This window comes from Silurus meridionalis, chromosome 18 (genome assembly GCF_014805685.1).
Source record: "Silurus meridionalis isolate SWU-2019-XX chromosome 18, ASM1480568v1, whole genome shotgun sequence".
Classification (NCBI taxonomy): Eukaryota; Metazoa; Chordata; class Actinopteri; order Siluriformes; family Siluridae; genus Silurus; species Silurus meridionalis.
In genome coordinates this window covers 19,781,457-19,804,982 of record NC_060901.1, presented here as the reverse complement: position 1 = coordinate 19,804,982, position 23,526 = coordinate 19,781,457, and the positions used below count along the sequence as shown (strand labels likewise).

Below are 23,526 nucleotides of genomic sequence, written 5' to 3'. Positions count from 1 at the left end.
ATGTTAGGGTGGAATCAGCACTTCTTCACTGAGTGATTGACAAGGGTTCAGCTCACCTCCCAGCCCTGAGCCCTCTGAAATGACTTCTACCCTGAACCTGAACCAGAGCCCGTGTGCAGAAGAGTCTGTGTTTCTGAGAATCAGCTGCTGTGAACGGTAATAATGCAGTACAGTCATAAACATCCAGGAACCAGGCGAGCTGTTTGTTTTCCTCTTTCAGGTATACAGCTGAAGATCATCTGTGCAGTGTGCAGTCTCATAGCCCTTTAAAGAGGCAGTGAGATGCTGAGCAGGACTGGGCTGTCCCGATCTCCACGCGATGCTATTGGACCGCATTTCCATGACGTCACCAAAGTGCGGGTTTGGAGGAGTACTGCGGTGTTCAGGGCGCATTCGGGACAAGGCCAGTGTTTTATCATTCCAGGATCATCTTCTTTCAGACTCACAAAGCCTCCACAGCATCCTCTCTCAGTGCGCACAGGAGGGAAGAGATGGAGCAGCATCCATCCTTCTTCTCCTCCTCCTTCTCCTCCTCACGTTCTTCCTTTTCCTTACTCAGCTGGGTTTATTAAACTCTCTGTGCGGGAGAACTGCAGGTAGGATGAGGCGTTTTCTTCTTCACATTTTACATCTCTGCAATGGCGTGATGTGTGTGAGAGAGAGAGAGAGAGAGAGAGAGAGAGAGAGAGAGAGAGAGAGAGACGGGATGTGGTGTCCTGCATTGCGCCACTCTCTCCCTCCCGCTCTCTCTCTCTCTCTCTCTGACTCCTCCTCCTCCCTCACTCTCTCTCTCTCCCTTTTCCTCTCTCTCTCTCCTCCTCTCTCTCTCTCTCTTTCTATCCCTCTGTCTCTGTCTCTCTCTCTCTCTCTCTCTCTCTCTCTCTCTCTCTCTCTCTCTTTCTATCCTCTCTCTCTCTCTCTCTCTCTCTCTCTCTCTCTCTCTCTCTCTCTTTTCCTTTCTCTCTCTCTTTCTCTCTCTCTCTCTCTCTCTCTCTCTCTCTCCCTCCCTTTTCCTCTCTCTCTATGTCTCCCCCCTCTCTCTTTCTATCCTCTCTCTCTTCCTCTCTCTATCTCTCTTTCTCTCTCTCTCTCTCTCTCAGGGCGGGTGGGCCTGGGTGTGATCTCTCAGAGCTTTATAAATGATCTCATGCTGTTCACTTCGTCACTAAATATAATGCTGTATATTTGATCTAACATTCTGAAGTGCTGCTGATGATGGATCAGAAGTTTCTTAGTCGCTTTGACCTGCAGCTTTTATTCCTCCAGGCTGAGTTCATTTGCTTCTGTAGATCACGATGACAGTAAATAAGAGTGAGATGAATCCTCCTATTTGGCTTTCCATATCCTGATCTCTCCTTCCATAGAGAACTCATTTTCACTGAAGACTAGAACATACTGCACTGTATGTTCTAGTCTTCAGTGAAAATGAGTTCTCTATGGAAGGAGAGATCAGGATATGGAAAGCCAAATAGGTCAGATAAATGCAGCAACAGCAGAAACAACAACATCAAACTACTTATTTAAAAATCTATGTTTAGTGTATTAATGTACCTCTGGAACTGTCTTTATAGAGTTTCTGTAAAAGAGCAGTCTTATGGCTTTGGCTTTAATGAAACATTAGCACCGTCATGGTTTAAGGTGAAGGTGAAGAGGAGTGTGTTTTTATTCCCTCTTGCTGGCTCCTGGAGAATTTCTGCCTCACTGCTGCACAAAATATTTGTCCTGCAGTATGCAATCAGAATTAACTTTTAAATATAATACATATGAAGGGTTAAAGTCATCTCTAATAAACAGCACATCAGAACCAAACATCTGCCTCTGTCTGACTTTAAATGAGTGATGTGTGAAGGAATGCATTTAAAAGCATGTCATAGGGGCACAGCACTACCCCTTCTACTCCGGCACACAGGCTGGTTTTGAGCTCGTTACTATCACATGACTGCTTGTGCTTGATTTTTTTCTGTTGTTCCCAAGGTCACAGTTGAAGATAAAGGTTCAGCTCTCAGAACATGGTCAGTGCCGAACTTATTTATCCTTTAATCAGCTGTCATCTAAAAAAAAATCATACCAGCCTCTAAACATCTGTTTCCTCATGGCATGACCCTAATCTTTTCACAACTCAGGTGTGTGTTTATAGTGCATGCAGATAGACGGCTTTTATACCAGTGAAGCTCTCACGCAGACGTTATAGAAATATGTCACTCACGCTGTGTGACTATGGTCTATATTTTTACATATTTTCTGAGAAGGTTTATTCGAAAATACTGGTCTTAAGCATGAATCACAGAAATCTGTTTATTCACAATACATGTTTTTACAAGGTGGATAGAAGGTGGATAGAGGGCATCAGCTAAAACAAAAGCCATATGCAGAAAGAGGTCATGAATGTCTGTTGAAGGTCTGACAGAGCTCAGAGTGAAATTCACCACCTCCTTGTGTGAAGTGAAGAAGGATGGACAGGGATCAGTGGCGGTACATGAGAGAAGGATTGGGTCCTGTAGAACTAGAAGAAAAGCAATCAGGGTTAATTGTTGCAGACAAACTTTTGGTAAATCATTTGCTATACAGCGACACACGTTATACATTTACTTTATACTGTTTCATGAGGTTCTGGTTGATGCTACAGGAGATGCTCCACTACATCTGATTCCTCTACATCATACAAAATCTGGAGTTATGTGCAATATTTCTCTTTAAATGGAAAATTACTGCACTATTAAATCACTTTCTGTCACAGTGCTGGTGTGTTTTTAAGGTTTTTCCATGTTACTAAAAAAAATCCTGAGAGCAAAGAAGATGCATGAAATTATATCATCAAACAATAACTTAATCTTACAGGTCAAATGAAGATAAAATAAACAAAAAAATAAAATAAATAAGAAAATGAAGGAGTGAAGGATTATAGAATTGAGAAGGTATGAAGTTTGTGATTATGAATGAATTTGAATGTAAGATTTGGATCTCGGTTACAAACTGCTGCCTGGATTCTGAACTCAGCCCTGTTTTTGTTTCTGCAGCGTTACAGCTACACGAATGCGGCATTCTGAATAAATCCAGCACGTAAGTATAACAATATTCATAAACACACTCATACAGTGAAGAGTTTCGCATGATGACAATACAGTCAAATATATGGCCAAAAATATGACCCTCACAACCACCTGCTTGTTGAAAACCACCAGATTTATTGTTTTTGTGATTGAAATAAACGCCACTCCTCTAAGAAGCATCCCCTCTAGGTTTTGGATGTGGCTGTGGGGATTAGTGATCATCCAGCTACAAGAACATTAATGTGATCAGCCTCTGATGTTGAGGAGGTGAGAATAATGTCTGGGGTTTAGTCAGAATTCTAGTTTGTTCTGAAGGTGTCCAGGGGGTTTGAGGGTCTGCAGGATATTTAAACATTTTTGACCATGTTTTCATTAGTCTTGGACTCTGTACAGAAGCATCATCATACAATGTGATCAAACGGTTAATTCAGTTTCCCACATGGTTAAGAAAAAGAAATTCAAGCTAAAACTCCGGTGATGTATCTGCTCTTCTGTATTCTTCATTTCTAAACGAACAGATCCTATTAAAGAAAGAAAGAAGAGACACCGCAGGAAGTAGAAGTAGAAACAGAAAACTCTGTTTTCCTGTAGAACAAACAAAAAAAAAATCTGCAGATGAAAAAGGAAAACATTTTACATTTAGGAGCTCATTGAGCATCATCATGTTAACATTCTGCATTTGTCTGTTTCTCCTTCTAGGGACAGTCAGTGGTGGCATCATGATGCAGGTTCTGATTGTGTTGCTGAGTTTTTTCTCTCTGCTTTTCTCCGCAGGTTTGTAAATGCAGTTAGAGAAGTGTGTGTGTGTGTGTGTGTGTGTGTGTGTGTGTGTGTGTGTGTGTGTGTGTGTGTGTGTGTACCATAACTGACACACATAACTGACCATCTCCATTCCCTGTATAGATGCCATCAAGCCGAGGTTCTTTGAGCCCAGAATCTTTGACAGTAAGTCACATCGGTTTATGCTTCTGTAAATATTCACACAATCAGACACAATGATTTTATTATAAAGATGTTTAATCATGTTTCAGAGGAGGCCACAGGTTTTGGACCCATATTTGAGGAGGAGCCATTAGACACTGTATATGCTGAGGATTCTCCTGAGAACAAAATCTCCATGAACTGCAGAGTGCGAGCGAATCCAGCGGCCACTGTCAAGTAACCCTGCTTTTTTTGTTCCCTGTCCAACTCTTCTCTTCTGTTTCCTATCTTCTGTTTTTCTTCTAAATCAAACAAATATCTGAGTAGAACAACCTGGTTTTCAGGGATTATGAAATATATCAATTTTCTGAAGATATTTACAGGTTTATGATTATTATCTCTGTGCAGATGGTGGCACAATAACTGGGAGATTAAGCTGCTGGAACAGCCGGATGAACACTACAGTTTAGTGGGAGGAAACCTGGTAATCACCAATCCAGACAAGAGTAAACATGCAGGAAAATACGTATGTGTGGCCAAGAACGTTTATGGCACAGTCATCAGCAAGGAGGCCACTGTGAGGTTTGGATGTAAGTTTTCGATGATCAACTCAATAATTTCCTGAAAACCTTCTGAAGTGGTTTTAATGTCAGAAGGAGAATCAACTTTGGTGTTAATGTAGTACATATTTGATTCTATGTAGTGATGCATCTTTCTGATGCTGTATTTCTACACTTTCTTTCCAAGTTCTGAACCAGTTTCCTACTGATGAGAGAGAGAGTGTGTATGTTAAAGAAGGTCAGGGGGCTGTGCTCCTGTGTGACTCACCAACTCGCTACCCAAGTAAGATCACATTTACATCCTGTGCTGTATATCCATGTTCACGCCATGTTCTTGTGTTAATCAGCTGATATAAAACAGCATGAGGAGCAATAATGTGTTCATCACATGTTTATATTTTTATATTATTAATAATATTATTATACTGTACACTATAAATTATTATAGTGAACATTCCATTGAATTCCACTTAATGAATCACGTTGTGATCTCAATTTTATCTGGCCTCCTTTTTGTATTTTTTAGATGAGGTGATGTACCGATGGATCTACAATGATTTTCCCAACTTTATTATTCCTGATCAGAGGCGCTTCGTGTCTCAGACCACAGGAAACCTCTACATTGCTAAAGCAGAGCTCTCTGACATCGGGAACTACTCCTGCTTCGTGTCCAGCCCTACCATAGGCAAGAGTGTCTTCAGCTCCTCGATCGCTCTGGTGCCAGAGGTGGAAAGTAAGTTTGTGTTGTGTGTGCAATTCAAATCCAGCAGTGATAAAAGCTCTTATGAATAATTTCTTTCATTATAATAAAAGAAAAGATGATCATGCTGCAGATGATTTTCACTGTAAATGGAACAAATCCTTTGTGATGATTTTAATTCGTGATGAAACTTTTCTCTGGATCTTTTTTTAGAGGAAGTTAAACGATATCCTGCAGACATTCGAGTCCGATTTCCCAAGACATATGCCCTCGTAGGGCAAAACATCACACTGGAGTGCTTCGCTCTGGGAAAGTAAGATCAGATGTACAGTGATGAATTTTATCTTCTGAAGTTTAGATCTTTTCTGCTGCGTTCCTCTGGTCACTGTGAGTTTGGGAGGGGCTTGACTGGGGGCATCAGGTAGCTTTGTCTTTAATTAAAGTTATAAACGTATGAAACTATTAGTCTTTTCTTTATAAACCAAACCATGCATGCATTAACCATCAGCTTGGTTAACTTTCCACAAATGCAGGGCCAGTAAATATACTAAACTCCAGGCAGTCCAGTGTGTGTCACGTTCGTGTGTGTGTGTGTGTGTGTGTGTGTGTGTGTGTATGTCTGTGCTTCTCAGCCCTCTTCCACACATTCGCTGGAGGAAACTGGATGCAGATCTGCCACCCAACTATGAGGTGAGCATGAACGGTGCTCTTCTCCACCTTATCAATGTGCAGTACGAGGATGAGGGCAGCTACGAATGTGAGGCTCTGAATGTAAAGGGCATGGACTGGTACCGCCAGTGGCTTTATGTGGAGGGTAAGGAGGGTTGTTTATTTCATTTTTCTTGCCGTGCCCTTCTAATGTATTTATTACAATCTTTTTCCGGAACATTGTTATTCGTGTTTAACCTGAGCAGGTGCTCCAGAGTGGGCAGAGCACATCAACGACACAGAGAAGGATGTTGGCAGTGAGCTGACCCTCTCCTGCACGGCTGTGGGAAAGCCTTTACCATGGATCCGCTGGCTGAAGGACGGATACTCGGTCAGTTCACTTTCTGTTCTGAAATGTATTTTATTTGAAGGACTTGAGTAACACATACAGAAGTGATGCACAAATCCTTTGTAGGGGATGGTCAGAACAAACACTGATCCACAGACAGTTCCTGGAGCTATTTGCTCTGGTTTTTGTTCTAACAATGCAGTGTAAATTGTGGGTCTTTATAGAACAGGTGTGTATCTTTTACAAACTATGTTCAATCAATTTCATTTACAGCAGGTGGACTCCAATATGCTCTACAAGACTTAGTCACATCTCAAGGATGATTAAAGCAGACAGGGTGCACCTGAACGTGATTTGGAGAGTCTGAATTCTTCAGTGAATCAGAATTTCATTTTATTCTGTTTGTTTTTTATTTTCTGAAAGTGTTTATTTTGCAGGTTTGATCAGAATCCATAAATAAATCTTTAGTATTTTTGTATAACAGACTTATTTAATACTCACGAGTGATATGAAGGTCCACAGTTACCCTTTAAACAGTTATTGTTCTTTTGTTTTTCTGCTTAAGTATGGAAAAGGGGAGCTGAAGTTCTCCAGTCTGACTTTTGAAGACTCGGGCATGTATCAGTGCATCGCTGAGAACAACTGGGGAACCATCTACGCTAATGCAGAGCTACGTGTGGTCTGTGAGTCGCGCTGCACACATGCACACTGATGGAGAATAAAGATAACATTTAGAATACTGAAATAACTATCCATTTAACTGATGCTTTATAAATCTCCTCCCAGCCTGTGCACCCACATTCATCTACAACCCAGTCAAAAAGATTTTACTGGGAGCTGAGAATGGGCGAGTGGTGATCGAGTGTAAACCACGAGCTGCTCCAAAACCGAGGTTTATTTGGAAACGTGGCTCTGAAACCTTCTCTAACTCGTCACGGTACGTCTGCTTTCGGATTTCTCTCTCCTCAGACTCTTCACTGACCTCTGTCTAGTTAATATTCCTTTAAATGTACTGATTCGCCGTTGTGTAAAACACAGCTATTTAAGTACAAATCTGTAGTAACTGTTGTTTTTGTTATTTAATATCCATAAATATCTGTTCCAAACTTACACACATGCTAAATATAAATGAAATATATACGCTTTGCTGAAAAGAAACAATAAAATTAACTCTTGCTAAACAAATTAGCAATTTTGTAAGTTTTTTAATTATTAAAAGTACTTATATAGTCGATAATATATCGAATCTATCCCTTTTACATTACCCTGTTACATCATATATAAAAATATAATACACTATGAAATAAAGTAAATGTGTCTCCTCTGATTAGTGTGTTTGTTTGGGACGATGGGAGTCTGGAAATTCTGAACGTGACGAAGGCAGATGATGGATTTTACACGTGTTTTGCTGAGAACGATCGAGGAAAAGCCAACAGCACAGGGAGACTTAGCATTAAAGGTCAGTGACTGTGTTCGAATAATTACATCTTTAATGTCCTCTGATTAAAATAAAGCTTTAAAAACAGTATAATATAAAACTTATCATGTTTATAATGTATGTATAATATAGCACATAGAGTCAGGTTTATTTCTATTGCGCTTTTCACAACACACATCGTCTCAAAGCAGCTTTAGAGAATTTAACAGTGAAGGTGAATGGTGTGTATTTATCCCTGATGAGCACCATGGAGACTGTGGTGAAGGAAAAACTCCCTTAGATGTTATGAGGAAGAAACCTTGAGAGGAACCAGACTCAAAAGCAGAACCTCATCCTGATTTGGGTGACATCAAGAGTGTGATTATAGCCTTTAAACACTACAGAACATTGGAGAGTGAGAATTAACATGAGCACTGGAGTGTGTGATTATGAGTGATGATCTTTCTACAGTCTTATACAGTCTTTATGGTTATAAAACTAGGAGCTACTGAGCAACTCATAAAAAATCTCAACATCTGAGATCATCACAGATCCAACACCAGCTTCTCCATGCCAGAGCCTCTAAACACTCAAAGAGGTCCAGTGTCCAAACTCCACATGAAGTGGAATCCAATTGGCACTGGTACGTCTCAAGATGGTTTGGGATGTTTGCAGCATCTACCTTTTTAAAGGTCCATAATCTTCATGAGGTGGGACGTGACTGGAGCTGGAGCAACCTGAGGATGTCTTCAGGATGGGGAGAGAGAGAAAGTACATAGTACATAGTGACGTCTCAGGAGACTGTGATAATATATTGAGTTATATTGACACAAATATTCCTCAGAAAGGTTTTTCTCAATACTGTTAATAATGAAGTCTATGAGCTTTCAAGTGCTGCGACTGAGAGGATTATGGTCAAAAGAAAAGCACTGGGAACTGAGTTTAAATCCCAATTTAGCAGTCATGGTCTTCTGTGAGCTTGTGAATCTGCAGAAGGATGATTATCTCTTCACAGTTAGTCCTGTTCTGTGCTGGTACATGTGCAACCTTCTGAAATTCTGTCATCCTGTAATGGAAACCCGGCAATTGGATTAAACACACAAATGAATAAAGAAGTTGCTGTAAACCTGTTCTGTATATAAGTCTGACACCAGGCTGCATCCTGACTGCTCTTAATTATCTTGTTGTAATTACAAGCACCTTGGATGAAGAGCTCTGGAGGAGTAGTAATGTTGTGTAGTGTGTGTGTTAGATGTAATGGTGAATGTCAAACTTTTAAAAAGCTACACTGGGACATTTATGAACTTGTATTGTAGGATTCTTCGTTCTGCTTGGTGTAGAGTGGTGTGATGCATTTTATTTAGGATTACGAGGCAGATTGCGTTTCACAACACTGAACAACACTGTCAACACTGAATTAATATACAAATTCAATTCCATTCTTCTAACAGATTTACAGAAATGCACATAGAGATTTAAACTGATCTCTGATGAAGAAATCTTCCTGGTGTACACGTGTATTTAGGGTCTAATGTTTTTCTAAATATGTTTGTTGTGTATTTATGGAGGCAGATATGTGGAAGAACACTGTAACCTGACTTTATCCTTTTCTCAGAGGCAACTAAGATCACTGTAGCTCCAGCAGACATGGAGGTGACTGTGGGTGAGAGTACACTCCTGCAGTGCTCAGCTTCATATGATCCCAGCTTTGATATCACCTTCATCTGGTCAATGGACTCGTACATCATCAACTTTGCCACTGACTATGAGCACTACGAGCAGCTGACAGTAAGTATGAAGGTTCATGGAGCACAATGCTGTGTGTGTTATTCTAAAGTCATTATTGAGAGGATTTGACTGTTGATTAGACCCTGAGTCATGGTCATCACCTCACAGTCGAGGACATTTTAGATACCGTATATAACTGTGTATAGTTAGTAATTCACGTATTTATGGACTTGTGTGCAGGATCATGAGTCCAGTGGACACCTGCTGATTAAAAACATTCAGGTTGGACACGAAGGACACTACGTCTGCACGGCACAGACCATCGTGGACAACGCCACTGCTTCTGCTAACGTCTACGTCAGAGGTTCGTCCTAAAAATATATATATATATATATATATATATATATATATATATATATATATATATATATATATACTGTATATATACTGTATATACTGTGTATAAATATAATAATCATAATAATCAAATATAAACATAATCATTTCAATAAAATATCAATTATGTCAGACCAAAAAGATTATAATAAATAATGGACTAACCCCAGTAGTGACAGTTCTGGTCTAATAATCTAGAGTGAATAACTCGTACCTACAGACGTCATAAATGGACTCATCATACGTTCTATGACACGTGATTGAGAGTATGTTGTTTCCTGTATCAGGAAGGCCTGGTCCTCCAGGAGGGGTGCGTGTGGAGGAGATTAGAGACACATCAGTGAAGCTGGTTTGGAGTCTTGGCTCAGATCATGGTAGTCCAATCACCCAGCATGTTATTCAAACCAGAGACTCCTTCGCTCTAGACCCTGAGGACTGGAAAACTGCAGTTACGTGTGAGTTCACTAGGGGAGGACTGCAAAGGACTAAGTCTCTTCATAGTTGTTGTGATTTTTGTTATGAGCTGTGTCTTAAATCAAACAATTCACCAATTATTATTCACTAATCTAGAACATCGAGAAGATTTTTAAGAGCTTTGGTAGGTTAAAAGGCCATCTTTTATTTTAGAGGTATACTCAAGGAATCTGCACTGTACAGGCAAAGAAAGGACGATAAAAAATGAGTGGTGTGGTGTGAACGAGGTTGATGTTTGCCTTGTTTAGCTCCCGAGTTCTTGGATGAGAAAGCCAACGCGGCCACGGTCATTAAACTGTATCCTTGGATGGAGTATGAATTCCGGGTTTACGCCGTCAATGACCTGGGAGCAGGAGACTGCAGTGTTCCCTCCATCAGGATTAAAACCTGGGATTCCAGTGAGTTCACATATGCTGATTTATACGAATGAATAACATCATGTTTATCACAGTTTTTACTGTACAGAAATCTGCTGATGAAATTAACCAGCTTCTTCCACTTCTTCAGTTCCCACCACGGCTCCCACTGATTTAAGTGGTTATGTCGGCTTGAACGGAGAGCTCATAGTGACTTGGACAGTAAGTCAAATTTGAATCTTCTATCAAACAAATTTATAACAGTAATGTAATATTTGGTGTATTCTTCTGCACGTAGGTCTTTTAATATTCCTCCACACAGTAACATCTGCATCATGTTCTCGTGCCTTTCTCCAGCCCATGAAGCCCCAGTACTTTTTTGGCAAAAAGTTCGGTTATATAGTGGGGTTTAAGCCTCATGAGGACTACGAGTGGACATGGTCAACTGTGGCTGACCCAGAGGCGAGACGCTACGTCTACAAGGATGGTATTATACCTGACACTGAGATAGAAGTCAAAGTGAAAGGTTACAACAATAAAGGAGAAGGACCATACAGTCTGACCACAGTGGTGTTTTCAGCTTCCAGTGGTGAGGAACCTTTCCTCAACTTTCAGGATTAAGGGAAAATATATGAAGTTTTTCATCACACTGAAGACATTCATTAAGAATTGATAATAAATTTATTATATATAAAATAATAATAAGAATAAGATAATGAAAGAGAACTTCTGCAGGCATCTGTCCAGAACAGAGTCTCAAATACCAGATAAATGATGAGATGTATTATTTCCGCAGCTCCCACAGAGGCACCGCTGGATGTTTATGCTCGCCAGGTGACCTCCACCGAGGCTCTAGTGTGGTGGCTTCCTGTTTTTCAGGTTCCTCCTCACTGGGTGGACGGCTACCAGGTAAAATCACACTGTAATCTTGCGGTTCACTGAATTTATATCGATATAGTCCCAATTTACTCAAAATAAATTTGAGGTTTTACTTGCTGCTTTGTGGTTGTTTCCATTCCACATAGTCTGCTCTATATTCCTCTTCCTGAATCTGAGTTATACGTTGAACAGGTTTAAGGTTCTTTAGGCCTCCAGGCTCGACACTTTAATATGTAAGTATAGATGTAAAATCTTGTGTCTGCTTTGTGTTCAGATTCGCTACTGGAGGAAATATGATGACAACGAGGCTGCAGCCTCTCGTGTTCTGGTCCACAGCTCAGTTAATCAGACTCGTTTGGAGAACATGCGACCCGACTCACACTACCTTATTGAGGTGCGCGCTTACAACGGAGCTGGACTTGGACCACCCAGTGAGCACTGTGAGATGTTTACCAGGAGACCACGTAAGCAGATAGCACGACTACACAATGTACTTATTAAAGAAATGTTAAATGCTTTACCATTAAGATACGTAATATTTTATAAATGTAATATTTTGAACCTTGGTAGTTTCATCACCAGGACTGGATAAGTTCTATGACATACATGTTTTGTCCAATCAGAACTTACAGAAATGCATCATGTGCTTGAACTCCACGGCAAATTAAACTGTATAAGGACTGTATCTTTGTAATGTATTGTTGTTTTTTTCAGCGCCCAGTCGTCATCTCAGAGTCTACAAATATGTTAGTTTTACACGCAAATGGCTCTATATCTACTGGGACCACATTTACAACTACTGGAATGAGTCCTATGTGGAGGGATACAAGGTGTGTACTTCTTCTGGGGTATCAGAGCCAAACTCCATTTACACATGCAGTAGTTCCATCTGGTTTGGAGACCAGCAGGAATTACTCATTATATATTTGATGGACATTGGGATGGAATAAGTGTTTGGATGTTTGTGTTATTTACATTTTCTTTTACATTTCTAATGATTAATAAACGAAAGCGCATTATTCCTTCATTACACCGCGAGCAGATAATCGATCTAAAGTTGATTTTAAGTGATGGATTTTTATTCAGAGTCTGAATGCGAAAAGCCTTCACGTCAAGCGAGCCATCATAACAAAATTATTAGGAATGTAAAAAAGGAAGAACACTGCTAAGCTCAACCTTGGAATAGAACAGAATCATTCTGTCCAGGTTAAAAAACAAACAAACATCTATTCAACATCTGGCCATCTGTTGAACAGCCACCAGGAAGCTGGCATTTGTGTGTCAAAGCCAACAATCAAGAGAAAACTTCATCACTGTACATACAGATACTTTACCATGAGATCAACACCATCAGTAAGTCAAAAGATCTGAAAGTTCAGAAAGATAAAAAAAAAGACGAGTTCTGGAACATCATCCTAAAGAGAGATGAGATGAGATGAAGATGAACTTGTAGCAGAATGATAGTAAGAGTATGGAGAAGTAAAGGAACTGCTCATTGGTGACTCCACAAAGATACCGCATCGAATGGAGGCCTATGGCCCAGAGGAGCAGAACTGGATTCTGGCACACAATGTTCTGGACCTTCTGAGATGCCAAGAATATAGAACAACCTTCACTGCACATAGACCAAGAACGAGCTCAACTCCCAAACTAAACTTTAGATATATTGGTTTTACTGGAGAATTGATTCTGCAGCTCATAAACACACCAGCAGAAAGAGCAATCTGGCTGCAGGTGAAACACATGACCACAGCGTACATTTCTATTATTTCCTCCCATCAAAATCAGACAAATTGTGTTTATGTTGTCATTGCAAAGGTCTCTCAAAACTCAATGTTCATTCTGCATCTTCTTTTTAGATTTTGTTTAGGAAGGAAGGAGAGCGGTACGGGAAGCTCTACACCACTGGCAGGCACTACATCGACTTCCCCATGCCTGAGACAGGAGATTATGTAATCGAGATCCGGGCTCGGTGTGAAGGAGGAGATGGACCAATATCACAAATACAAGTGCAAGGTGGGCTGAGAATGACCTTCTAACTTTGTAATTTCTTTCTTCCACTTTCATGTACAGTATATTTTCCAAAATAATAGTGATCAGGAACGGATTGAGTTCTCTGATATAAACTTATTTCTACGGTGGAATAAAATATTTCTTTCCCTGTCATGTTGTCACAGGGACGGCCATCCCGATCGCTCAGCCTCTCAGTGCTGGAGCTCTGCTGCTGCTCGTGTTGGCCTTCATGAACCTGGACCTTTAGGAGACCACATTGTGACTCAGCTAAGAGCAGTGCAGAGTGTAGAGAAACCCAAAACCTTCTCCCAGTGCTCCAGCCCACATTTCTTCAGTTCATTGTGTAATTAGTTATATGTTGTAAAAACTTCTAGAGATCAGATTAAATCAGTATTAAAGCCATATTGGTGTTAGAGATGAGACGATATATTACTCAACATATCACCTCCAAGTTTCTGTAATATTTATTTATATTTAAGGGATTATTTAATTAGTCCAAATTATTGTAATTTTTTATTTAAATTTGCCCATTTTTCCTTTTCTGTTCATTTAAAAAGGTGTTTTTTTTATCTGATCTGCGTACAGCAGATTATAATGTCTATGAAATCTGTGCAAATTAATACTAGACATGGGCAAAAATCATTAATCAACTTCTCACATTTTAAACTTTCTTTCAAGCTGCAATACAAAAAAACAACCAACCAAAAAAAAACAAAAAAAACCCCCAAAAATCCTTAAAAAGAACAAATAATTCTGAGGAAACAATGACCCTGATTACAGTACAAAAAGGAGCGTATTCCGATTCCAATTTACGTCTAATATTTACAAAAACATAATGTACTCACCTTGTCCAATTTTACAATATTCAAAGAGAATTGTTAATTGTATTTGCAATTGTGTTTTCCATGTGTGCACACAAATTGTGACAATCCTCTTAATCTGTATCTGTATGAGTTTATACACTGTACTGCTGCTACATGATTTATAACTGCATGAATAAGCAGATGTTCCTAATAAAGTGGCCTGTAAATGTTTAATGCAACGACTCTCCACTTTACTGCTTTTCTATTTGAAAAAACAATGCCTGGACATTTTAAATATAACTATATTTTGTTAATTCTCTTTGGATCCACAATCATTTTTAATGAAGTGCTCCGATGTCTACCCTCTACTGGTACTTAGGGGTATTACAGGGTATTACATTTTATTTATATATATATATATATATATATATATATATATACACAGTATATACTGTACATATTATATTAAAGATTATTATATATATCTTTATATATTTAATATAGTTTATACTCTTTATTCATCTGCCTTCTTTTTTTTGGTTTATTTTTCTCCCCATCCTATTCCCTCATGCTGGACTCACGTCGTAAAAAGCATTTCACTGCATGTTGTACTCTGTATGTGCGTGTATGTGACTAATAAAATTTGATTTGATTTCAGTAACACTTTATACACTTTTACAAACTGTTTGTAGTGTAGATACTGAGCAGATGTTCAGGTTAGTTTGCTGTGTTCGTGTGCAGATGTTCAGGTTAGTTTGGTGTGTTCCTGTGCAGATGTTCAGGTTAGTTTGGTGTGTTCCTGTGCAGATGTTCAGGTTAGTTTGGTGTGTTCCTGTGCAGATGTTCAGGTTAGTTTGGTGTGTTCCTGTGCAGATGTTCAGGTTAGTTTGGTGTGTTCCTGTGCAGTTTTTCTACCCTGCCATCTAATAACTCAATTTCATCTCATGATTTTTTATGTACTGATTAGTTGCTTTTAATTTTTTTGACAATTTGAACACATTGAGGCTGGAAAATGTTCTGCAGAAGATGAATTTTGGTGGTTAAACAAAAATAGGAAACAAAAGTATAATTTAAATATTTTTATTTTCCTATGTTAGTTTCATTTGATAAAAACAGACGTGACAGAAGAAACACACTGTATATAAATGAGTCATTAACACACAGGTACGAGAGGAATAGTGGTTTGTGTATTCAGTAGCTGCAACTGCGTTCAGAACTGTGCTGGAAATTCAATTCATTTAGAAAACGAGTTAATGCTCATAGATCTTCATAAAAATGCTCAACAAAGTTAATGTTTACATCATCCTGCATCCTGAAATGTCCAAGTGCTTTTAAAACATTACATTAGAAAACAAAAAGTATGGCTGCTGAGACAAGTGTATGGACAGGTGTAGAGGTGACTGTAGAGGTAAATGTAGAGGTGATGTAGAGGTGAATGGACAGGTGAATGGACAGGTGAATGTAGAGGTGAATGTATAGGTGAATGTATAGGTGAATGGACAGGTGAATGTAGAGGTGATGTAGAGGTAATTGTAGAGGTGACTGTAGAGGTAAATGTAGAGGTGAATGTAGAGGTGATTGGACAGGTGAATGTAGAGGTGAATGTATAGGTGATGTAGAGGTGAATGGACAGGTGAATGTATAGGTGAATGTATAGGTGATGTAAAGGTGATGTAGAGGTGATTGTAGAGGTGACTGTAGAGGTGACTGTAGAGGTGATTGGACAGGTGATTGGACAGGTGAATGTAGAGGTGAATGTAGAGGTGATGTATAGGTGATTGGACAGGTGAATGTAGAGGTGATGTATAGGTGAATGTAGAGGTGATTGGACAGGTAAATGTAGAGGTGATTGGACAGGTGAATGTAGAGGTGATGTATAGGTGATGTAGAGGTGAATGTAGAGGTGATGTAGAGGTGAATGTAAAGGTGATTGGACAGGTGAATGTATAGGTGATGTAGAGCTGGATGTAGAGGTGAATGTAGAGGTGATTGGACAGGTGAATGTAGAGGTGATTGGACAGGTGAATGTAGAGGTGATGTAGAGGTGAATGTAGAGGTGATTGGACAGGTGAATGTAGAGGTGATGTATAGGTGAATGTAGAGGTGATTGGACAGGTAAATGTAGAGGTGAATGTAGAGGTGATTGGACAGGTGAATGTAGAGGTGAATGTAGAGGTGATTCGACAGGTAAATGTAGAGGTGAATGTAAAGGTGATTGGACAGGTGAATGTAGAGGTGAATGTAGAGGTGATTGGACAGGTGAATGTAGAGGTGAATGTAGAGGTGATTCGACAGGTAAATGTAGAGGTGAATGTAAAGGTGATTGGACAGGTAAATGTAGAGGTGAATGTAAAGGTGATTGGACAGGTGAATGTATAGGTGATGTAGAGGTGAATGTAGAGGTGATTGGACAGGTGAATGTAGAGGTGAATGTAGAGGTGAATGTAGAGGTGATTCGACAGGTAAATGTAGAGGTGAATGTAAAGGTGATTGGACAGGTGAATGTATAGGTGATGTAGAGCTGGATGTAGAGGTGAATGTAGAGGTGATTGGACAGGTGAATGTAGAGGTGATTGGACAGGTGAATGTGGAATTGCAGTACCAAATGTGCAGGTTTAGAAAAATAGAATTTCAACATAAAATGTTTTTGGAAAAGCTCACGTTTCACTGGTTATTTAGAAAATTCCCCTTTTTCTGTGTTATTAAAGCATTTTACTTTATAAAACATGGTCAATTTATAAAATGATTTGTTCTTCATTAAACTCCTTCATTAAAAGTTCCTGTGGAAGATCTCTGCTCAGCTCAGAACATCAGGAACTTAAACCATTAAACATGAATATCTTGGTAAAGAAATGAGAAACATTCGCTCTGCTCTCGTTGCTGTATTGAGTTCCGTCACTGTGTTGTGGAATAAAAAAGCTGCTAAATTAAATCCCAACTCTGAGCTAAACACCAGCGTTTCAACATCCTTCATACTTTAGTATATTTAAAGCAAATCAAAGTCTGAAGAAAGCAGTGGAGGTACATTTAGTGTCTTCATTACATTTCACAGGTCTCTGAATGAGCTGCTCACTCAGGATGCTTCCTACTGTAGTGTCTTCCAAATCTACTGAGACACGAGTTATGGGCTTTAGGGAAGAGCAGGAGTTCTAAAAAAGGTTCATAGTTGTTAAGTGTCAGTGTTAATCGTCCTCCCCTGCATCCCCTGGAGCTCGAGTGATCCTGCGGCCCCCCCTTTTCCCCGTCGGACCCTTGGGTTTGGCGAAGGCTTGTTTGTGCGCATGCTGCTTCGGGTGAACTTCTTCATACATGAAGTCACTGGTGAGTTCATCACCGCTTTCTATCTCCAGCTGTAGGAAAGGAACGTGTCCACACTGCTGTTCACATGAGCATTTATCACAAATAAAACATCACCTGCACGTGTTTAGTTTTTACCTTTTTGGCAACGTTGATGTGTAGTTTGTTTTCCACCGTGTCTATCAGGGGGTTTTTACAACTCGAGTACAACATCCTCTCCTTAATGCTGCATTTATAACCAGGCATCGAGTATATAAACACTGCACACACACACCCCCACAATAAACAACACCATTACAAAAGGATGAAAACACACACAGTAAACTATACACACAATAAAGACAACGATTCAGTCTGAACTACCGAGCAGAACATCAGAAACCCATCAGAGACACTGTTCCACATCTGGATCACAGTGTTTGAAGACTGATTATTAAAGAATATTGTTATTGTAATTAGAAGAGAATAAAATACCATGAGCAGAATTTAGCTGATTTTTTGTCCCGGACTGTTTATAGAGTAAATGAAGAGCAGAAGTCTGACCTGTGGACTCGAGGTAGTCTCCTTCATGTGTGTGTTTGTAGAGGAAGAAGTGGTAGCGTGCAGCATCTTTAGGGATTCTTTTGGGCAGGTCGTGTAGCTCTGTAGGAGCGGTGCTGGATAACTTAATGCACTCTTTCGGAAAATCGATTTCCTGTACAACGCACAAGCACAACTGACAATGAGCACGAGCACACGCTAGGGCTGCACAATATATATCAAAATAATGACAATATTGAGATGTAAACAATTCCTGAAACTTTTCAATACCCCGAAAAATAAAAAAGATAAAAGTTTTAAGGTGATGAGAACAGATATGGAACCAACTGTCCTGATTATAACTTAAATACCACTGGATAAACGGTCTGGAAATGACTTCTGCCTGTTTATAAGAACTTTATGCCATAAACGTTCCACAGAAGCTGATCTTTAACAAATTACACAGAGAATCCACTAGAGGTCAGTGTTGTGCACAGGTTAAAACATTGAACAGCAACAGAAAACCCATCTGACTCAGCGCTAACACTGATGTTCCTCAAGTGTCGTGTTGGACCAACATCTCAGAGCAAATGTTGGAATTACATGTTCAAACGTACTACTAGATGCTGGTTTAAGCAAAAAAGTCATTATACAGGTAGATGTATGTGTAGATGTTCAGGTGTTCATTACAAGCTGAACGTAGTTAATGCTTTTGCTTCTGAATTGCTCTAAGGCCTCCATAGCGTCTCTCTGCATGGGGAAAGCGACGCCCTGCAATGTCTGCTGCTTTGTATCCAGGTGGATGTCTGTCTGCACCTATAAACAAACACACACACACACACACACGCACGCACAGTGAGTTTATATGCACTATAATCTGCCCTGTTGTTCTCATGGAGATGATCACAGCTCCTGGTAAAGATCTCTTTATTTTTTTAATCCTAATCATTAACTAATTTCATTTGGTTGCTCTGTTCAGGATTTGCTTGTTATTTCACCAAGTGGTTTCTTTCTTTTTTTTTAGACTGTTTATGGGAAACAGGGCACACCAGGACCTCAGTCACATGTTCTATGGTGAACATATCGAGAGGAACATTTCAGGAAGTGAAAGCTTCCATTTTCTAATGTCGATTTTCTGATCTTGAACCCAAATTGGACAGAAGAAGAAGAACGAGCCTTTTGTTTACAGACAGATGAAGGATACAGGTTCCTCAGTGGATCAGAAGGTTGTGAGGTTAAATTCATGTTTTTAATAACCCTTATATTTTTGATAATAATTGCTACAACACAACACCGTGCCCTGAGATGAGCATCATTGTTTGGTTGCCATGGCAAAATGAATCCCCAGACACTGGAGATATGGAGACAGATGGGACCAACACACAGCTGAGAGATAAAACACTAAGCTCCATGGTCACATGATCACTCACAGCTACCTTCTAGATGAGGAGTATATGTGACTCAAACCTGCTCATGCAGTGTTACTGATGGTCTTATTTATTTGACTGAAGATCCATTGGTACCTCGTTGAGTTTGATTTGCCTCAGTTCCTCCTCAGCGGCCGTCAGTGGGAGCGGAGCAGCCTGCGACGCCAAGTAGCGCTTGTATCCATTTAGTGATACGTCGTCCTACACAGGGATCGGTGTGTTTAGAGCCAGTCATGGAGAAGTTCACTTTGAAATGATCTCTCAGTACTTTTATTACAGTGTTCACAAATCTGATCATCACCATCGTACCAAATCAAACAGATCACCACTCAGGGAAGGATGGAACTAAAGTGAAGAAATATAGAATATTATGAACTGAATATTACATTCCCTTTGAACGGCCCACAAAACACTCATTCATCACCCGAAGGTGGCGTCAGAGGTTTAATTAGCAGAAGAGTAGATTTTATGACTGTGACTGTTTGAGATCTTCTACAGCAGATGTAAAATAATTTAATAACTGTATACATAAATGAGCATATTTAAAAACTTTAGGTGAATATTCGAGTCGTACTGCTGTCCTGATTTTTAATATATCTACATGTACATGTTCTGAATGATGATTAAAATGATCATACAGTAGCAATGTGCTTCACTTAGTCAGGACTGAATGAAGAGCAGGAATTCTCTCTGTACCTTCACTGTTCCAAACAGTTCCTCTTTTATGTGGCTGCCACCAAACTCCTTTTTTAGGGTAGCTCTAGTGGCAGCATACAGCATCTTCTGCCGGACCTGAGAACAAATTTAACCCAAAAGTAATAATAATAATAATCAGAGATATAAATGTATTAAATATAGTAAATAAAGCATGGGATGGAGATGTTTTGGCTTCACAGTGTGACGTGGTTTGGGATCTGCTTCCTGCTGAGATAAAACTGGGTTTTTGAAACCCGCGGAAGAAAATTAGAATTGCAAATGTTTTAGGCAAAACAGGATGAAATCTCTAAATCCTATTTGGCTCCATGTGTGTATATTTCATACTTCAGCGTTCTCGAGTACACTGTACACACTCTTCTGTTCAGGAGCGACTTAAAGATCTCAGAGAGTTCAGATGGAAGCAGTTTTCAGACAGAATCACAGCTGCTGAAGCTTCATGTGTGGTCTTTAGTGTAACAGCTTTTCTCAGCCTTCAATAAAACCCACAGAGCTGCTGCAGAAGATTACACTCTAATTATACACGTTTATTATATCAAATCATCCACAAGCAGCAGAGAACCAAAGATTACTTCAGTTTTATTTTCACTAAAAACCATTTTCATCTTTAATCAATGTGTGAAATGTTAGTAGTAGTTGATGATTTGTCTTTTCATTAGACTTCACTGAATTAAATGTACTTCTGACTGGATCAATTCTAAAAACGAATCATCTGATCTGCTGGTCACAACCTGCTTTTCTTATTATACTAACAAGAACCTCAGATAGATATGTGAATAGATGAATGGATGGATGGATGGATGGATGAAAGGATGGATCATCTGCAAACAAAATGCTTCTGCCACCTCTTGTAACAACAATGAGATCTTATACCAAATGTACAATTTAACAGATGTTGGACTGAGGTGCCAAACAATCATCTTCATCATTACCAGCATTCTCCTCATCTTCATCATCATCAAAACACCGACTGAGGGACTCTTCTTCAGTCTTTTGAAAGAATGGTGTTCATTTCTTCAGTCACGTTGGAGAAACAGTGAGTGAATAAAGTGGCTCTGGACTTTCGATTGGTTTTACCTGCATGTCTTCATCACACCCACCATGAGCCTTTCACCTTTTAGGGTTCTAACAAATCTCCAACCTTCTCTTCCCCCCTGACTTGGGTAGTAGCATCGATTTACTGTTAGCCTGTGGCTCCCTGAGGACAGGTTTAACCTTCACCATGAGGAACATGAATAGAGTCGTATTCTACTTCAGAATGCAGTGTAACAGTTCATTTCTCTGAGAGCTTCATTGAACAATGTGCTTCAGCTTGTTTAGTTTAAATAAACATTTTAAAGGTCTTGTATTTCACACTTCATCTCCCTGGAGACACTACAGTACACGTTCTACTCACAGCAGAATGATCTGGAGACCATGCCAGGAAGATCCACTCATAGCCCTGATTGTTGGTGCTGTCCAGCCTGTAGAGGACGTACGCCGGCATATCGTCCTCCAGCACAGGCAGGATGGAACTGTCCCATTCCACCTCCCATTTTTGGGCTGCAGATTTGGTTCCTCCCAAAACAAGTTGTTCTGAAGAAGACAGCAGAACTGTAGACTCGGCACAGAGATCTTTCCTTAATCATATGTCTTGTAAAAGTCAGATAAATACACAGAGCCTCGAACCTACCGTTCTCAATCACCACCTTGATGAGGCGGTACTCTCCATTGCGTGCCCTGGTGAAGATCTCTTTCACCTCTGCAGTAGCTGTTGACACAGAGCAAACAACACGAGCATCTAATCCAATCTGACCTCATGTCGGTTTTGAAGATAACAATTGGACACGCACGCGCGCTCACTCACACACACACGCGCGCGCACACTCACGCACACAAGTTATTCGTTTGTATTCTAGACTTTGCATTCTAGTGTTTAAGAAGCTCCAGAAACATGCTGTAGATACTGCAATGAGTCATGAAATAATATGAAGTTTGAAACCCCTGTTAGATGCAAGAGCGACCTACAGAACAATGGAATGTAGATTCCCTAAAAGGATCTAAAGTCAGAAGTCCAGACTGACAGTAAAGAATAAAACCTTTGACCAAATCAGAGACACGAGCTGTGGATGCATCAGCGATCTTCTCCTAACTTCTCCCGTTTGCATGATAATATGTGAGTAATAAAAGCTCCATGACACTGAGATTGAGATTGTTCTCTCCGCAGATCTGCTCGTGCTTTAACCCGCTCAGAGGCGCAGTCAGGAGCACGAGCGCACAGACACAAACTCCCAGGAGGTGTGGAGCAGGAAGCGGCTCAGATCCCACCTTTTCCAGAAGACCTGCTGCTGAGGGAGAGTTTTACCTTGGATGCCGGTCTGGTGAGACATTTCTCCGCTTCTTCAGACTTTCGCAGTTTACAACAGAAGACGGAAACGCGGAAGTGAGGATCTGCAAAGATCTGACTCAGGAGAACCGGCCTCTGGCATGACGTCACCGCCCAGGACTGCCCTCAATCACGTGACGCGAGAACCTGAGACTCCATCCTGGACCTGCCGGTGTTACACTCACATTCCAAAGGTTTTATATCAGTCACTCATTATTATCTAAAAGCAAAATCCCCGTTTACAGCATTAATGTGGACGCTTCTCCTTCCATCTGCTTCCTTCACCTCACACCTTACAAACTCCTCAACATTCACACTGAATTTAAAAACACTGGGATTTTCATATACACACACATAATTCTGTTGTTTTATAAAAGTGAATTAAGTAAATATAATAATAAAAAACACCCTCAGTCAGTATTTGTTAGAGCATCAAAGGGTGTCATTACTTTTGCACCCTACAGTGTAAAGCACAGTACAGTTTGAGGGACACATAAGGCGGATCTCTTGTCTTTCTTTGTTGACCCTGCACTTGTATCTGCTCCACTGCACGACTAGAGTCCAGGTGAGGGTCCAACATCTGGGTGGGGGTTCAACATCTGGGTTGGGGTTCAACATCTGGGTGGGGGTTAAGGGTCACAGTAAAGACAGCAGGTGGGTTTTCTCTGGTGTTTCTCTGCTACAGTGCACACAGGGAGATACTCATCCATATCTTTCCTTTATCCAGTGGCACTTACGCACTTTCTTACCCCTGTGGTCAGAGGGTCATAAATCTCACACCACATTCATTAAAATAAAGACTGAAAACCACCATTTACATCTTGTTGGTCTTGTGTTTAGCTCCAAAATGAAAATCAGAATGAAAACTCCTGAGATCGCTATTAATGTAGGATAATGATGTGACTATAGC

The 23,526-nt window shown here is 40.0% G+C and overlaps 2 protein-coding genes across 5 annotated transcripts; one reads left to right on the top strand and one right to left on the bottom strand.

The window, feature by feature from the left end:
• Positions 1 to 333: 333 nt before the first annotated feature.
• On the top strand, positions 334 to 14,533 carry cntn1b (contactin 1b). 3 transcript variants are annotated; one of them, XM_046873065.1, is made up of 27 exons: positions 334 to 596; positions 1,975 to 2,012; positions 2,839 to 2,915; positions 3,018 to 3,060; positions 3,750 to 3,824; positions 3,954 to 3,995; positions 4,082 to 4,208; positions 4,380 to 4,561; positions 4,719 to 4,814; positions 5,058 to 5,264; positions 5,445 to 5,544; positions 5,864 to 6,045; positions 6,146 to 6,270; positions 6,794 to 6,911; positions 7,015 to 7,165; positions 7,560 to 7,687; positions 9,261 to 9,433; positions 9,614 to 9,737; positions 10,057 to 10,224; positions 10,492 to 10,641; positions 10,751 to 10,821; positions 10,957 to 11,188; positions 11,396 to 11,508; positions 11,753 to 11,942; positions 12,193 to 12,308; positions 13,338 to 13,494; positions 13,656 to 14,533. In XM_046873065.1, the coding sequence occupies exons 5-27, from the start codon at positions 3,770 to 3,772 to the stop codon at positions 13,736 to 13,738; spliced, it is 3,090 nt and encodes a 1,029-aa protein (XP_046729021.1). In that variant the 5' UTR covers positions 334 to 596; positions 1,975 to 2,012; positions 2,839 to 2,915; positions 3,018 to 3,060; positions 3,750 to 3,769; the 3' UTR covers positions 13,739 to 14,533. The 3 variants fall into 3 exon arrangements, with proteins under 3 accessions (XP_046729021.1, XP_046729019.1, XP_046729018.1); XM_046873062.1 differs by lacking the exon at positions 2,839 to 2,915 and having other exon boundaries at positions 335 to 596; XM_046873063.1 differs by lacking the exons at positions 1,975 to 2,012; positions 2,839 to 2,915.
• An 825-nt stretch (positions 14,534 to 15,358) lies between these two features.
• LOC124401085 (twinfilin-1-like) lies at positions 15,359 to 22,908 on the bottom strand. Of its 2 annotated transcripts, XM_046873066.1 has the most exons (10): positions 22,596 to 22,908; positions 21,924 to 22,001; positions 21,648 to 21,826; positions 20,234 to 20,329; positions 19,847 to 19,882; positions 19,634 to 19,738; positions 18,801 to 18,926; positions 18,135 to 18,285; positions 17,730 to 17,851; positions 15,359 to 17,644 (listed from the first exon to the last, which is right to left on the bottom strand). In XM_046873066.1, the coding sequence occupies exons 1-10, from the start codon at positions 22,618 to 22,620 to the stop codon at positions 17,477 to 17,479; spliced, it is 1,086 nt and encodes a 361-aa protein (XP_046729022.1). In that variant the 5' UTR covers positions 22,621 to 22,908; the 3' UTR covers positions 15,359 to 17,476. The 2 variants fall into 2 exon arrangements, with proteins under 2 accessions (XP_046729022.1, XP_046729023.1); XM_046873067.1 differs by lacking the exon at positions 19,847 to 19,882 and having other exon boundaries at positions 22,596 to 22,900.
• Positions 22,909 to 23,526: the final 618 nt, after the last annotated feature.